The following is a 15872-nucleotide window of genomic DNA, read 5'->3' on the forward strand; positions in this document are numbered from 1 at the left end:
AGAAAGGGGTTACGAAGTTTCTCAAGAGAAACTTTGAAGAAGAATTGTAGCCTAAGAAAGATCACAGTACAAATATGAGAAGACCCAGGAATTTGCTCAGAGATAAGGATTTTATAAAAATCCTGTTCCTTCTCTGAGTGCTGGTTTCCACAAGTATACAAAGAGGCCACTGGCTGTCTATCTCACAAGGCTATTGTGAATATCACAGAGCATATGATTGCAGAAACTAGTTCTCATGATGAAGAAAATGCTTTTGTCAGCTGCACCACAGATCATTCCGCCTCATTCACGGAAAGGAGCAGGTTAGCTCAGATATCTATTCTTTTCCCAGACGTTAAGAAACACTGGGAAAAGAACAGATACGTGTATATGTATAACTGAATCACTTTGCTGTACACCTGAAACTATCACATCATTGTTAATCAACTATACTCCAATGTAAAATAAAAAGTTAAAAAAAAACACTCAGAACTTTGTGGTCAGGGTTTAAAACTAACTCTGCCTCGAAATCACTGAGCATCATTACCAAGATATAAACTTTCCTATTACCTAGTTCTCCACTTTCTGTTTTAGCCTCATTTTGAACATGAAATCAGGTAACGCTTTACATGTATTAACTATATGTAAATATGTAATGCACTTAAAACAGTTACTGGTATTACTAACTGCTAGTAAATATGAACTATTATTTCTATTAAAACCATAATCGAAAAGATACATGCACCCCAACATTCACTGCAGCAATATTTACAACAGCCAGGACATGGAAGCAACCTCAATGCCCATCAACAGAGGAATGGATAAAGAAGATGTGGTGTATATATATGTATACAATGGAATATTACTCAGTCATAAAAAAAAAGAAAAATGCCATTTGCAGCAACATGGATGGGCCTAGAGATTGTCATACTGAGTGAAGTAAGTCAGACAAAGACAAATCTCATATGAGATCACTTATATGTGGAATCTAAAAAAATGGTACAAATGAACTTATTCACAAAACAGAAATAGAGTCACAGATGTAGAAAACAATCTTACAGTTATCAAAGGGAAAAGAGGTGGTAGGAGGGATAAATTAGGAGATTGGGACTAATATATACACACTGCTATATATAGAATAGATAACTAATAGGGACCTACTGTAGAGCACAGGGAACTCTACTCAATGCTCTGTGATGACCTATATGGGAAAAGAATCTAAAAAAGAGTGGATATATGTTTACCTGATTCACTTTGCTGTACAGCAAAAACTAACACAATGCTGTAAATCAACTATATTCCAATAAAAATTTTTAAAAAATAAATAAAAATGTGCTACAACAGGAACCATTGGGTCTGTTTCTGTATTGTAATCTATTCCATTTATTTGCCTGTCCATGCCTAGGCCAGTTCCACCCACGTTTAGTTATTGTAGATTTAAGACATTTTAATATACATTTGGAAAATACAACCTCCCATCTCCTGGTTACAGTACTACACAGCCAATTCCTCAATCCTCTTATACCCTTAAAACCACCCAGCCATGGATTTGGTGGGGCCCACGAAGTTGTGCAGCCCTGGGGTAGCAAAGGTTAGCGAAGCCACCGCCACACTGCCGTCCAGTGGCAGACAACAATAATCAATCTCAGCACCTCTTTCCCACTATGGGCTATCCACGGAACCCATGACCAACCACAGGTGGAATTCATAATACAATCCCTTGAACATCTCAAAAAAAATAAATAAATAAAATAAATAAAAACGTGCTAAATTGAAGAGCCAAAGGAAAAAAAAGACTCCTAAGCTATGGCCCCACCCGCTCCAGAGCTGCACTGCATCATGAGCTAGTAACCTGGGGTTGGGCAGAGTCCAGTTCCCTGCAAGTTTCAAGTGAGCTGCAAACTCTGTCCCTGGGCCTGTGCCTGTGGCCTGGCACACTGGGACCACAGGGACACATTCAAGCACAGGCAGCAACCAGCCATTCCTGGCCTGGCACTGGTTTAAAAAAAAAAAAAAAACCTCCTAAACTGCTGCGTAGAAAAAGCACAACATGGCATTCTAGCAATAAAAAACATTCCAGGAAAGTCAATGCTTTAAAAAAAAAAAACAAAAAAAAAACAACTATGCTATTAGCTATGTCACAAAACTTTAAAAAAAAATTGTAGTTGATTTACAATGTTGTGTTTGTGTCTGACGTACAGCAAAGTGATCCAGTTATACATACACATATATTCTTTTTCAGATTCTTTTCCTTTATAGGTTATTACAAGATATTGAATATAGTTCCCTGTGTTATACAGTAGGACCTTGTTCTTTATTTTATATATAGTAATTTGTATCTGCTAATCTCAAAATCCTAATTTATATCCTCTGCTTTCCTCCTTGGTAATCATAAGTCTGTTTTCTATGTCTGTGAGTCTGTTTCCGACAAAATGTTATTCTTGAAAGGTCAGAATCGCTCTTTCTATTGGGCTGACAACATTCTTTGTTGAAGAACACCAATCCTGCATCCAGACCCTCCTGCCCACGTCCCCTCTCTGAGTTCTTACCGTTCTTGCAGATGCTGACATTTAAAACTCCTGAGCCCAGGCAGTTTCCTTTAGGTATACAGAAGCCCGCGTTGTCTGAGGTATTGGCTAATATTTCTGCAGGCACCTTATATCGCAAGGCAGGCAGTCCCTGCACACTCTCAAAGTCACTGAAAGTTATGTACACTGACCTGTTAGGAAGTAAGAATAAAAAGTCAGCGTGGGCTCCCATCTGCATGACCTGCCCGAATCAGTAAGTTAGCCGACCGTTCTCGGGTATAAAACATGGCTAAAAGCTTTCAGGATAAACGAAAAATGAATAGGCAAAAGAAAGCTTGAAGGGAGCTCAACCCACTCAATGTGTAATAAAGAAGGAGATAGATTGTGATGAAAGATGTTTAAGAGGCAGCAGCTATGCTAACATCTCAACAAGGCCAAGAAAAAAACATCATGTGTAGTAGAAAATCAAGAAAATGACTTAGAATGGATACTTGTGCTGAAAGAAATAAGAGTCGTCTAGACCGGCATGGACACAGGCCCGTGTGGACAAAGCAGAAGCAAAGCAAAGGAAGCCAGGGTGAGGCAGAGGCAAGGCAAAAGCAGAAAGGGTGGCAAAGGGCGTGGCCCAGTCGATTCTGAAGGCCTGGAAAAGAGCCCCATGAGACAGATACTTGGTTAGAATATATACTTTACTTTGATACCCATTTCCCCCAAATAAAAACAGCTTCCACATTTTGCCCTGGTCATTTATTTCAATGGAGTTCAACATCACTCTGCCTTCAGTGGTTACAGACTTTCAAACAGTGGTCCCTTAAAAATACTAACCACCCTTCTATTTGCATAGCACTTGAGTGACAGCCAAGGCACTTTCACATACACTGTCTTCATCTGATCCTTCAGCCCTGCATCTGAAGGCAACTAAAGGCTGAGGGGAATTGATTTTGGGGCCTCACTTTTTCATCTCTGAAGCACAGGTGGGATATATTTCTCACTGGTTTGTGACTAGTAGGAGTCGCCTTCCACCACATATCCCACCTCTATAGCATGTTTTAATGAAAATGTTAAGTAAACAGAAAAATAGAGAAAATACTATAATAAATACCTTTTATAACAAATACCACTTAGATAAATAAAATGTATATTTACGGTTACAACTGAAGCTCTCTGTGTAACACTCCTGATTCTGGTCCTTCTCTGCATCCCCAGAGGTAACTGTTATCCTGAATTTGGGGTTTCTCATTCCCATGCAGGTCTTTATACTTTTACCTACATGAATATTTATAAACAACATGTGGCATTCTCTGTTATTTCAAAATGTTATAGAAACAGTATACCATATTCTCTTTCTGTAATTTGTTTCTTCCTTGAGCATTATATTTTTAAAATTTATTGCATTAATGTACATGGTTCTGGTTGTTATATTTTACTTTTAATATGATATTCTATTATACAAATACCCCATTATTTATTTATATTCTCCTTTTCATAGGCACTTAGATTGCTTTGGATGGAAGAAATTTTCACATATCAGGATATAGGGAAGTCATTTCTGGCTTATACATGATTTAACTTAGACTTTATGCTAACGAGAATAGCCTGTCTTATGGCCTGTCAAACATGCATTGTACACCTGCTTTAACCATTAAAGAAAAGAATGCATTTAAAAATCAAAACGGAGTAACTGTGGTTCACGCATCCAGGATGGAGTCGGGTGGCCACTGTGAATATGGTTTCAGATATGCTCCTACATCACTGAGAACTTGAATTTTCTGAACTGTATCAAACTCAAGGACACCCTAGCTGTTCTTGAAGCAGTATCTGCTATCAGCAGCCAGCTGCAACCTTATGGTCGCAAGGTCTCCGCTTGTAACTATGCAACCATTTCAGATCCTAAACAATTCTTGCTTAGCAAGCACTCTTACTTCTTGCCAGCTCCAGTTACAATTCTTAATAAACAGCTCGTAACTAACTGCAACCTTGAGGTTGGTGCCTTTGTTTGCCGCCCCCATTTTGTACTCTGACAAAACACAACTCAAGTGCTCCTTGAATCCATGTCTCCTAGGCTATAGCCCTCAGTTTGGTTCAATAAAACTCTTTTCTGTTCCCATTACAGATTGTTTATTGATTGTTTTTGTCAACACTTTCCATTTTTCCTAACTACAATCGATGCTGCAGTGAACATTTCTAAGTCTCCTTCACGTAGGTATATGGGTTCTTCAGACCAGGGAACCTACGTAGAAGTGCGGAATCATGGGGTTTGCACGTCTTTGGCTTTACTAAGCATTGCCAAGTGGCTCTTCGAAAAGAGTGGTACCAGACAAGAATGAGTTTCCTCTGTGCCAAATCTTTAATGAGCCTCTTACTATCCTCTGAAGTTTCTTTGTCTCACTCATTGCACTCAAACATATTTTCTCTCCCTTCAGTCCTTTCACAAATATTGACCGAATAGAGCAGCTGGCTGGAAGGTGAGCGAGATATTCCGTGTGAGAGCTGGAGACGGTCTGCACCGTGGCACAGAGAGCAGAGATGGAGAGGGGAGTGAAAGAAGAGCTCTTTCTGAGGAGGATGGATACCACTTGGTGATGGATTCAGTGCAAGAGAGGAGGGAGATTTATAGTGATTCTGGCAGGGCGGACTGGTGAGGTGCTCAATTGTGTGAGATATGAAAGCCAGAAGAACAGCCATTCTTGAGAATATTGACTCCACGGTGTCCAAGGCACCCAGGTTACTTCTGACTGAGGAGGAGTCTCATAAAAAGCCTGGCAGGAGTGAGCGGGAGAGGAAAGGGAGGCTGTGTGATCAGCCGCTCAGCTGAGAAGTTTGAGGGTGAAGGGCGGGAGAAGGAGCGGTGATGGTGCGGTGATGGGAATCAGATCGCAGAGCAGGATGCCTTCCTCCCACAGAGGGGACTCGGTCAGGCACGTCTGGGGAGAAATAGCAGGTGGGAGAGATTGTGCGGCGAGTGTTAGCAGATACGATCAACGGGAAGGTTAGAGCTCAGCAAAGACTTATGAACTCTGAAATATGGGCCACGGTATGATTTCTTTATCTTCTATGCAGCGAACACCTGTTGACCAGAAGAAGACCAGGGCAAATGTCACACGTGACAGAGCATATCATAATAACAAAGAGCTAACATTTAATATTATTTACTGTGTGACAGGTCCTGGGCTAAGTATTTTATTAAAGTAACTCATTTGTCCTCAAAACAACTCCCAACGTAGGCAACTCTTTCTATCCTTATTTTGCAAATGAGGAAAGTGAGGCACAGAGTGGTTAAATAACATTCCCAAGGTCACACAGCTGTTAAGTGGTGGAGCTGGTATTCAAACCAACACAGCCGGGCTCTGGAGTCCGTGCTGTGAACCACGACACTTCCGTTTCTCAATATGCCATCATCGTTGATCACTCATTAAGCATAATATCCTCACCGAGTAAGTGCAACTATATACATTCCTCACATTTTTGGTGGTCTTGCAGTCAAAGAACTTATTTTTCAAGTTCTTACCTGCAAAAATCAGATGGGAAGACGTAAAGGACTTCGTCTTTGGTGATTAACGGGTGAAAAGAATCTCCGTCTGTTCCGTTGATCATATTGCACTCGTCTGCTGTCCACCAGTCAAGCGATCTGTCATTGGGAGACAAGAAAGAGTCCAGAGGGTCACATTTGATTTTAGGCTTTTTTTTTTAAGTGGTCAGGACTTTTGAAGACTTAACTGGGAGCTGGCTACCCAGAGGATCTTATTCACACACAGATGCAAGGGTGATATTGGTTGGAAATTGGATCGAGAGGGGGAAAAGCAGGCCCCCCCAACCCTCAAATCGATTCTTACAGAGGCAATAGCCAAAAATTCCTCTTCCCTTCCTCCAAAACAGAGTATCTCACGTAGAGGTTTAGGAATATGCATTTACTTAAAGCAGAGATCCATCTGGCATTTACAATAGCCTTGTTCACAGCCAGCCCGTGGATAGATGAGCTCTGGACAGATATGTTCAGGGAGGTAATATTCATGACAGAGCATTAGCTGTCTCCCCTCTGAATAGCTCTCTGTTCCAAATTAACAGAGGACTTCTCTTGGGTCACAAGTAAGCTTAATACTGAATCGAATTTATACTCACTAAGAGCACAGTTGAGATAGCAAATGTTTATAAATTAATTCCTTGAATAATGGTATAAACTGCAAAAGATAGGAAAGGATGGGCAATAAATAGTAATTCTTCCAACTTCTGGTCAAGGTGACATTCTAAGTTCATGAATTGAGGGCAACATCCAAGTAAAAACACAGAGCATTGGTTGATAAAACAAAAATAGAGAACATTTAAAAGGTCTACACTCTACTCAAACACAAACAAACGTCTCCCTAGACAATGAAAGTTCATAAATGCCAAGTGGTGAGTAGGGCTAAAGCTGCTGGCCCACCAGGCTGCAGGTGTGGACACCAGGATAAAGATCTGCAAGTCTAGCTCCTGAGGTTAAGGAGGATTGAAAGTGCTCTCCCTCAAGGACTTGACAGAATCAAGCTGCCTGCTGATTCTTTGGCCAGATCTGTATGTACCTGCACATGTGTGTTTTAAAAAATTTAAGTTAACTTTTAATTTAAAAAGTTTTTGCTCTCCACAAAAGTTGTGAATATTCCACACCAATTTTCGTCCCTGTATTTTGAAATAAATTTAATGTTCAAGAACAAAATTCCTCTTACCATAGTCCCTGAAGAATTAGCCTCCTTTTCTTTTGAAGATTTCCAATTTCTATGACTTAAAATCATTTTGCTTTATGTGTGGCTTTATTGCAAGCTGCCTCAGTCCCTTTCTGGAGGCAGTTGTTTATAAATTATAAATATTAAAAATATTTTGAAATGCTGTAATGCTGAATTCAAATGTATTTCATCTTAAAAAATATACAAACAATGCAGAATCACTAAATTAAATTAAAAAGAGAGCCTCTCTCCTTCCTCCAAAACAAGCAGTGATTTGAGAAGTATTTGTGCTACAGCTACACATCATTCAGTGACTAAGCGGAAAAGAGGGAAACTTTTCAATGGCTGTGATTCATGACTAACCATGAGAAACCTACAGATCATTAATATTTCATTTGTGAAGTACTTTGTCCCAATCTTGATTTACAAAATCATAATTTTATATATTTATACAATATTATTTATATTATGGGATATTTTACATAATTATAGATGTTTTTAATTTATAGATTTTTATGATAGTGCTAAATTTTTTTTGAAATAAAGCAGAAGTAACATTCAGTTTAAATGAAAATTGAAAAAAAATTACACCGATAAATCATTAGACTTACGTTTTTCCATTCCATTCCACAATCTTGGAAAAGTTAAGGTAATTGTCTTCTCCAGTCAGGAAAACATAATCTCCATCATTAGTCCCATTTTTCTGAAAATAAGGGAATATGGTCATTTAAAGGTAACTGTGATGGTTCATTTTCTGTGTTTACTTGGCTAGGCTATGGTGCCCAGTTGTTTGGTCAAACAATATTCTAGATGTTGCTGTATTTTGTAGATGTGATCAGTTCGGTTTTAGTAAAGGAGATTACTGTTGATAATGTGGGTGGGCTCATTCATTCAGTTGAAGGTTTTAAAAGCAAAATCTGAGGTTTCCTGGAGAAAAAGAGAATTCTCTTCTCAAGACTGCAACATAGAAATCCTGCCTGAGTTTCCAGCCTTCCAGCCTGTCCTATGGATTTCAGACTTGCCACTTGCCACGCCCCACCATCACATAAGCCAATTCCTTAATAGAAATCCCTCAGTAGCTATATAGATCTGCATTCATTGTGTTTTTCTAGAGAACCCTAACTGATACAGTAACTAACACATTTAATTTTTTTTCTTATGCAATTTTTTTAATCTTTATTGGAGTATAATTGTTTACACTATTGTGTCAGTTTCTGCAGTACAACAAAGTGAAAGAGCCACATGTATACATACATCCCCACATCCCCTCCCTCTTGAGCCTCCCTCCCAACCTCCCTATCCCACTCCTTTAATTCTTCACAAAGCATCAAGCTGGTCTCCCTGTGCTCTGTAGTAGCTTCCCACTAGCCATCTAGTTTACATTTGGTACTGTGTATATGTCAATGCTACTCTCTCACTATGTCCCACCTTCCCCTCCCCCCAGTGTCCTCAAGTCTGTTCTCTATGTCTGCATCTCTATTCCTACCCTGCCACTAGGTTCATCAGTACCATTTTTCTAGATTCCGTAAATATGTGTTAGCATATGGTATTCGTTTTTCTCTTTCTGGCTTACTTCACTCTGTATGACAGACTCTAGGTCCATCCACCTCACTACAAATAGCTCAATTTCGTCCCTTTTTATGGCTGAGTAATATTCTATTGTATATATTTGCCACATCTTCTTTATACATTCATCTATTTAATCTTTATGAAACTGCGCTAGTTGGGCCTAACTGCCTCATGAGACTGAATCACAACTAGGGAATAGAGCAACTATTTTGCTGAATCCCACATTAACCATATTATTACCTTACGGTTTTAAAAAGCATGAGCCCAGTTAAATAATGGACAAAGGATTTGAAGAGACATTTCTCCAAAGAAAATATACAAATAGGCAATAAGTACATGAAAAGAGGCTCAATATTATCAGTTATTAGAAAAAATGCAAATCAAAACCACCATGAGATACAACTTCATACCCTTGATGATGGCAGTTAAACACAAGGAAAAGAACAAGTGAAGGTGAAGACTGGAGAAACTAGAGCCTTCCTACATTGTTGGTGGGAATGTAAAATGTTGCAGCTGCTGTGGAAAGCAGTTTGGCAGTTCCTCAAGAAGTTAAACAAAACGTTACCATAAGACTCCAAAATTCCCCTCCTGTGGATATATCTAAATGAATTCCCCTGCAAGATTTATATATACACATCTAATGGTCATACAAAAACCTGTACACAAATGTTCATTTGTAGCATTAGTCATAAGAGCCAAAAGGCAGAAATAAACCAAATATTCCTCAACTGAAGAATGCATAAACAAAGTGTGGTATATCCACACAACGGAATATTACTCAGCCATAAAAAGAAATGAAGTGCTGATACATCCACAACAGGGATGAACCTTCTAAACATTGTATTAAAGAAAAGAAGTCAGACACACAAAATCACATACTATACGATTTCATATGAATTCCATTCCATTTATATCGATGTCCAGAATAGGCAAATCCATAGAGACAGTAAGTAGATTCGTGGTTACCAGGAGCTGGTGGGAGGGGGGAACGGAAATGACTGCTATCAACTTGTGGTTTTTTGGGAGGTGATTAAAATGTTCTGGAATTATATAGTGCTGGTGGTTACAACCTTGTGAATATACTAAAAGACACTGAAGTGTACACTTTTAAATGGTGAATTTGATGGTAAGTGAATTATATCTCAATTAAAAAATAAAAAAGCATAAATCTAGGGCCAGGACCCAATTATACTTAAACAGAAAAAGTGGTGTTAATATAATCCCATTTTTCAATTAAAGTTTTCTTGAGTTATATATTCTTTTCAAGTTACACTTCTTAATGGCACAGACAGACACACTGTACATTTTTATAAGTCCTTCATCTGGGATGGAGCTTTGATTTCTGGGAAATAGCATGGGTTACTCTGAAACATTTAACTGTTTAATCGCATAGTTTAGACCACATCTGAGTCAAGTGGAGGATTTCAAGAAGCAACATACATGTATTTCTTTTTTAGTACTTTGGTCTGTTCCTTTTCAGACTTTTTTCTACACAAAATTTGTTTATAGAACTCAGATATACTGTATATAACACATACACATACAGTATCTGCTATACACAGTTGTATACATACATACAATTGTGTATACATATATAAAATTTCCTTACTTATGTGTATAGTATATTTCCTGTATTATCAAAAGTTCTTCCCAGGTGTAACTTAATGACTCCATCATATTATGTGGAAATAATTTAACCATTTTCTTATTATTGAATATTTAGTTTTGAATTGTTTTCCTACTATAAATAATGTATGAATATCCTTATGACTAAAAACTTTCTGTGCTTTTATTTTCTAAATAGACCACTAAAAGTGAAATTGCCAGATAAAAGTACATGAACATTTTAAAAACTTTTGAAACATATTATTCAGTTGCTCAAGGCCACCCGGTAGAAACAGCAAGATAAGGCAATGCCTTTTGTTAAACTTTGCTACTGGATCAACAACAAAAAGGGTTTCTTATCCCTTTTTGCATTTCTGTGTTCTCTGAGGTTGAACTCTTTTTTTCATTCAGTCATTTGCCTTAAAAAACATTCATACCCTTTGTGAATTCTCTTTTCAATTTTTTTTGCCTACTTGGGTTTTTCTTTTTGTCACTTAACATTATTTTACCAACTATGTCAATATATTGACATGATCCACATACCTAATAGTCAGTTGGGTTCCACATGTGAAATTTTATATGACTTTAAGATACAAGAAAGGACTCCTCTTTAAGGGCAACAATGTGAACATACAACAATTTAGAAGCATATTCACACAAAAAAAGCTGAACCACCAAATTTAAAAAATGCATGTATGTTACTTCTTGAAGTCCTCCAATGAACTCAGATGTGAGTTAAACTAAATGGTTAAGCATTTAAATATTACAGAGCATCTCAAAGAGTTCTCCCCAGCTGTTATCAGCCCAAGAGTCAGACACTGGATGTCAATGCTTCCCTGTTACTTGCTAGAACCTTTGTTATTTGAGGACAAGCAGGAATAAGTAGGTTTTGTATTACTGCAGTAGGGATACAAGGAACATATTACCGCAGGAGGTTGAGAAATGTTCTGAGAATAAGACAACATTCATACTGCTAGCAAAATATAGGCATAATCCATCCTCCCAGTAGGATTGGCTGGACTGGCTGACCTCTCAAGGACACTTCCCAGCCACCATCACTTTATATATCCAAGAACCTGCACTCATTGGAAGATGCTTGAACTCTCTTATGCCAAGGTAAACAGAGGTACCCTAAAACCAACGGGTAAAGGTAATCTGACAGGCTTTGCAGTATGCAAATAAGAGCACCTGATATTCAGCCAGGTCCCTGGTTCTCAGGAGCCCTGTGCCAACACACTGTCTATATTACCTCATCCTACTTGCTCACACACTCTGTCCCACACCATTAATCATCTGGCTGTTTCGTCATCAACGTCTTCAAAGGAAACGTGTTCAGTGGCCTTAACTAAGGTTTTCCTTTCTCATCACAACATGTAGTGGAGCAGATGGAACGGGCACACAGGCCTGGGGGATGAGAGGGGAATGTGGCGGACGCCGCTGGGATTAAGGAAAGGTTTGAGGCAGGGCTCAGATGGGTGCAGAGCTGTAGGTGAGAGTGAGGTGCATAAGCCCACAGTCTGCCCCGGTCTTGAATGAATGACGGCCCAAGTGTGTACCTCTGTGCTGCTGGCCTTAGGGTCAGTATGGGCCAGAGCAGATGAAAAACTGCACAAAAAATACTTCTACCTTTTTACTAACAACACTAGAGACAGTCTATTTGGCTCCAAAATGGAAACATATACCAGTCATTCATACTAACTCAGGGTCTTATTTTTGAGCCAGTCATGGAGGGGGACAAAGAATAATGGTTCCTGAAATGTGTGTTGCAATGTACAGTTTGCAGAGTACTTCTATGGACTCTCATTTGGCCATTCCAAGCAGCCGTTGAAGTGTGGACACCTTTAGTCTCAAGTTACAAGTGATTAAACTGAGGTTCGGAAAAGTCCCATAGTTACTAAATGAAAAAGTCAGAATGCAAATCCAAGCCCACTGAGTCTAAGTCTCATGCTCTTTTCCTAGATATGGGAAATCCACACCAGGTACTAATCTAACTGAACAATGCCAGGGCTTTTCACTAACGGGGCCTTGTAGAGCTACGGTGGTGCTTGCAAAGAGAGGCAGAGAGAGAAAAAATACAAAGTAAAACAACACATCCTCACCACAGGAAAGCAAAAGTGCCAATGTCTTAAATCAGTCTGTAAATGTGAGTTACATTTTTAACAGGTATTTAAGGATATTACTTATACGTCTGATGAGGTCAGTGTAAAAACAAAAGGCAAGCTATACAATGAAAATTATCAGTGAAGTACTGAGGTATTAGGAACAGGATCTATTTGGCAGATGGATGCCACTGGGACCAAAGGGTGCTTAAAGAAACCTTCGTATCTCTCTGCAGGAACTTTCCCTGAGATGATTTCTAGAAGGGAGTCTAGTCACCGCTTCGCAAGAAATCGGTGCTTCCTCTGGTCTTGTGAAAGCTGGGCTCCTGTCAGACGGAACCTTCTAGGGAGCATCTATGGGGTTTGCTTGCCCAGCGTGAAGGATTTAGGGTTGGTGGGACCCTACTCCTAGGGCCCCCCTCCTCTCGCGAAGATAATATTTAAGAGTTGCTTACCATTTTGTTTGAACAGTTTTTAAGTGTCATCTCTCCCTGAAGGTACAAGGGCAGTATCACCATCACTTACCAACTGAAATGCTAAGAGGTAACATGATGAGGGTGAGATTCTCGAGTAGTCGGAGCCAGAGAATAACCACAAATTTAAAGACGGGGAAATGGATCACAATTCCATATCCTGCCCCGAACTTACCCTCTCTTCCTGAGTTAACGTTTGTCGTTTACCTACCTTCCAACTATCCATTTTATTCAAGTTTTTTTGGGGGAGGAGGAGGGTAGATTTTTAATTGCTTTTCATTTTGATACATCTGAAGCTCAGGCAGCAATAACATAGGATTTGAATAATAATTACTTGAATGCTGATATTTTTTGGGTTCAAACCAAAGTAAATAAAATCTGCAAAAACTGAGACAAAATTCCACTTACAAGCAAAAGAAATCACAGGTGAGGGACACGGTTTCAAATTATCCAGCCTCTTTCACAAATGAGACGTCTGAAAATCTAACAAGCAGCTCCCACCTCTAATGGACTATCACATCCCTATTTAGTTTCTTCTTTGCCTGTCAGGCTGATCCGTGGGTTTAGTCTCCAAGTCATCAGAACAAGCCATGGCACTGATCACTGAAATTTATGACACTTCGAAAGACTGCACTTGATTAACAGCACAGCCACACTCTGTATATTTTTCATAGTTACACTCATTCAAAATCAGCGCTGGTAGCAAGCTGAAACTGTGGGAGAAGGTTTTTTTCTCCCCTACTAAAGCACTGTCTTATTTTTCACATATTCTACAAGAGATCTAGAATTCCGAGCAATTTTGGTCTTCTCCTAGAAGAAATCCAAAGTGAAGATAAAATCTGGCTTGGAATGCTCTCCTCGTCAGCTGAACAAAGAATCGCTGAAAAGAAAAATCGACTTACCCCATAGAACAGGCCAAAATAGGGAGAGATGTCAGGTTTGAAAATGTTGATGAGGGATAAGATCTCATCTTTGTAGCCCCAGAGCAACTCATCCACCGTGTGGGTCACAAAGAGCTTCTGCTGATAGGCCTTCAACAGGACCTCGATGATATCACGGAGTAAGGGCAGCTGGACCCATTCCATGGTGGTCTGAGGAACACAAGCACATTCAGATAACAGCAAACCCACCCCACTCTCCTACTGCCCCTTCAGCAAAGGGGGCTGCAAACTTCAATGTACATGTGGAGGTCAAACAGCTGAAGAATTAGCCAGCAAGCTCCTCTCTAGCTGAGTGTGAAGAATATGACTCTTCAGTTGTTGTCCTTTCTCAGTGTCACATTTTGTAAGTGTGATCTTAGCATCCTCACCCGCATCCCTCAAGTTCTGCCGGCACCGCAGAACGGGAAAAACTCTTGGCAATACATTGGCATCTTTAGCCACAAGGTGGCACCATCTTCCTCCCAATCAGGGTTAAAGGCTGGGTCCCTGTAAACTCTGCCCCATTAGTCAGCTGGGCAGGGCCAGACCTGGGATCTAATACTTTCTGCATCCTGGTTCCACCACAAATAACCAGCTGCATACGTAGCAGTCACCTAGGAGTTGGAGTGGGAGCCTCAGAGGGATGAATAGAAGTTTCCTGGGTCTCACGCATTTTCATTAGCTGGAATTGCCTAATTAAAAACAGAGCCCAATAAATCATGCTAGGCTGTAATCAACAGCCCAGTCTCTGCTATTTGAAAAAGTGTAAGGGGGTATCAACATATATATTTTGAGAATTAAAAAATCCAAGATAGAAAGCTAAATTAAGAAGTGCTATGCAAATTCTATTGCTAGAGTTTCTGGACCAAAACAAGGGGCAAACAAATATTTTTAAAATTATCAGCTACCTTCCAAAATCCTTAAGTGCTGATTCTGAACACACAGGAAAAAACTGTGAAAAAAATTCTAATACTTACATTTTGTCACCATTTGAAAAGACCATATTTGAAAGACCTCAAAAAAAGTCTAAAATGAACTTTAAAGATGGGGGAAAAATATAAATACATACACACACACACATACATATTAAAATACATACATACACACACATATAACTTAATAGCTCCTAAAGGTAAAATCATAATGGCCTTAACTTAGCTTTTTCCTTTCTTCTAAAATCCACAATAATGAGATTTAAAATGCTTACTTACCAATGCAGGAATATTTAATGTTCTAAGTAAGTCAATTTTAGGGTCTCCAACAGATTTATCTCGTTCAAAAACATAGGCCTTGTTGCTCACGGCAGATATTGTTGTACCATTATCTCCAAATTGAATATCTTCTTTGTTTCTGAGTTCCCTAAAAGAAAAGAATTTTGTTTGAAAATAGGCAACTACTAAGTAATACTTTTCCTTTCTTTCAGCATCAGAGTTATTTTCAACATAACATTCCCAATATAACCCATATTGGGAGAGACTGGAGATAGTGACCCTCTAAACACTGGAGATTTAAGCTATAATGTGGGAAGGAAATGAGTAAAAAAAACTGTTGTTTTCATTCCTTTCCCCCATAATTTGGGAAATGCAATGGTCAAGGTCACTTCAACCAGGGAATCAAAGCCAATGAACTCTCTGTTGGGTTATAGTTTGGTCCTAAAATATTTTGAAATTTTTCAGTTCATAGATTCAGTTTCAATTTCAATGTATTTACCAATGTCTTTTTATTTCTAAGTTGAATTCAATTGAAAATTCATTTAAGAAAATGAATGCCTAAGGCTTAGTAAATTAGAGGAATTCACTCCTGGTTTTGATATCCAGTTCAGCTTGGTTCAGGTGAGTGCCCCAAATGAGGTATTAGCAAAGCTGGTAGGAAGTGCCTGGTGCCAGGCCTGGGACTAGGATGAGGGAAGTGATGCACCTGCCTTGAGTACAAAATATAAGAGGCACCCAAACACTCAGTAATCAAAATAAATAATATTTTAATGCAATTTTAAAAATCAAAA

At 39.0% G+C, this 15872-nt stretch overlaps 1 protein-coding gene across 1 annotated transcript in view; it reads right to left on the bottom strand.

The window, feature by feature from the left end:
• The window catches only part of SCARB2 (scavenger receptor class B member 2), a 70047-nt gene that overhangs the window by 12049 nt on the left and 42126 nt on the right, over positions 1-15872 (bottom strand). The window contains exons 3-7 of the mRNA XM_057727840.1: positions 15082-15229; positions 13853-14041; positions 7816-7907; positions 6016-6135; positions 2529-2698 (exon numbers count right to left, since the gene is read on the bottom strand). Coding sequence (XP_057583823.1) covers positions 2529-2698; positions 6016-6135; positions 7816-7907; positions 13853-14041; positions 15082-15229 — 719 coding nt within the window. The remainder of the gene's footprint in view (positions 1-2528; positions 2699-6015; positions 6136-7815; positions 7908-13852; positions 14042-15081; positions 15230-15872) is intronic.

Source organism: Hippopotamus amphibius, chromosome 3, assembly GCF_030028045.1.
Source record: "Hippopotamus amphibius kiboko isolate mHipAmp2 chromosome 3, mHipAmp2.hap2, whole genome shotgun sequence".
Taxonomy (NCBI): domain Eukaryota; kingdom Metazoa; phylum Chordata; class Mammalia; order Artiodactyla; family Hippopotamidae; genus Hippopotamus; species Hippopotamus amphibius.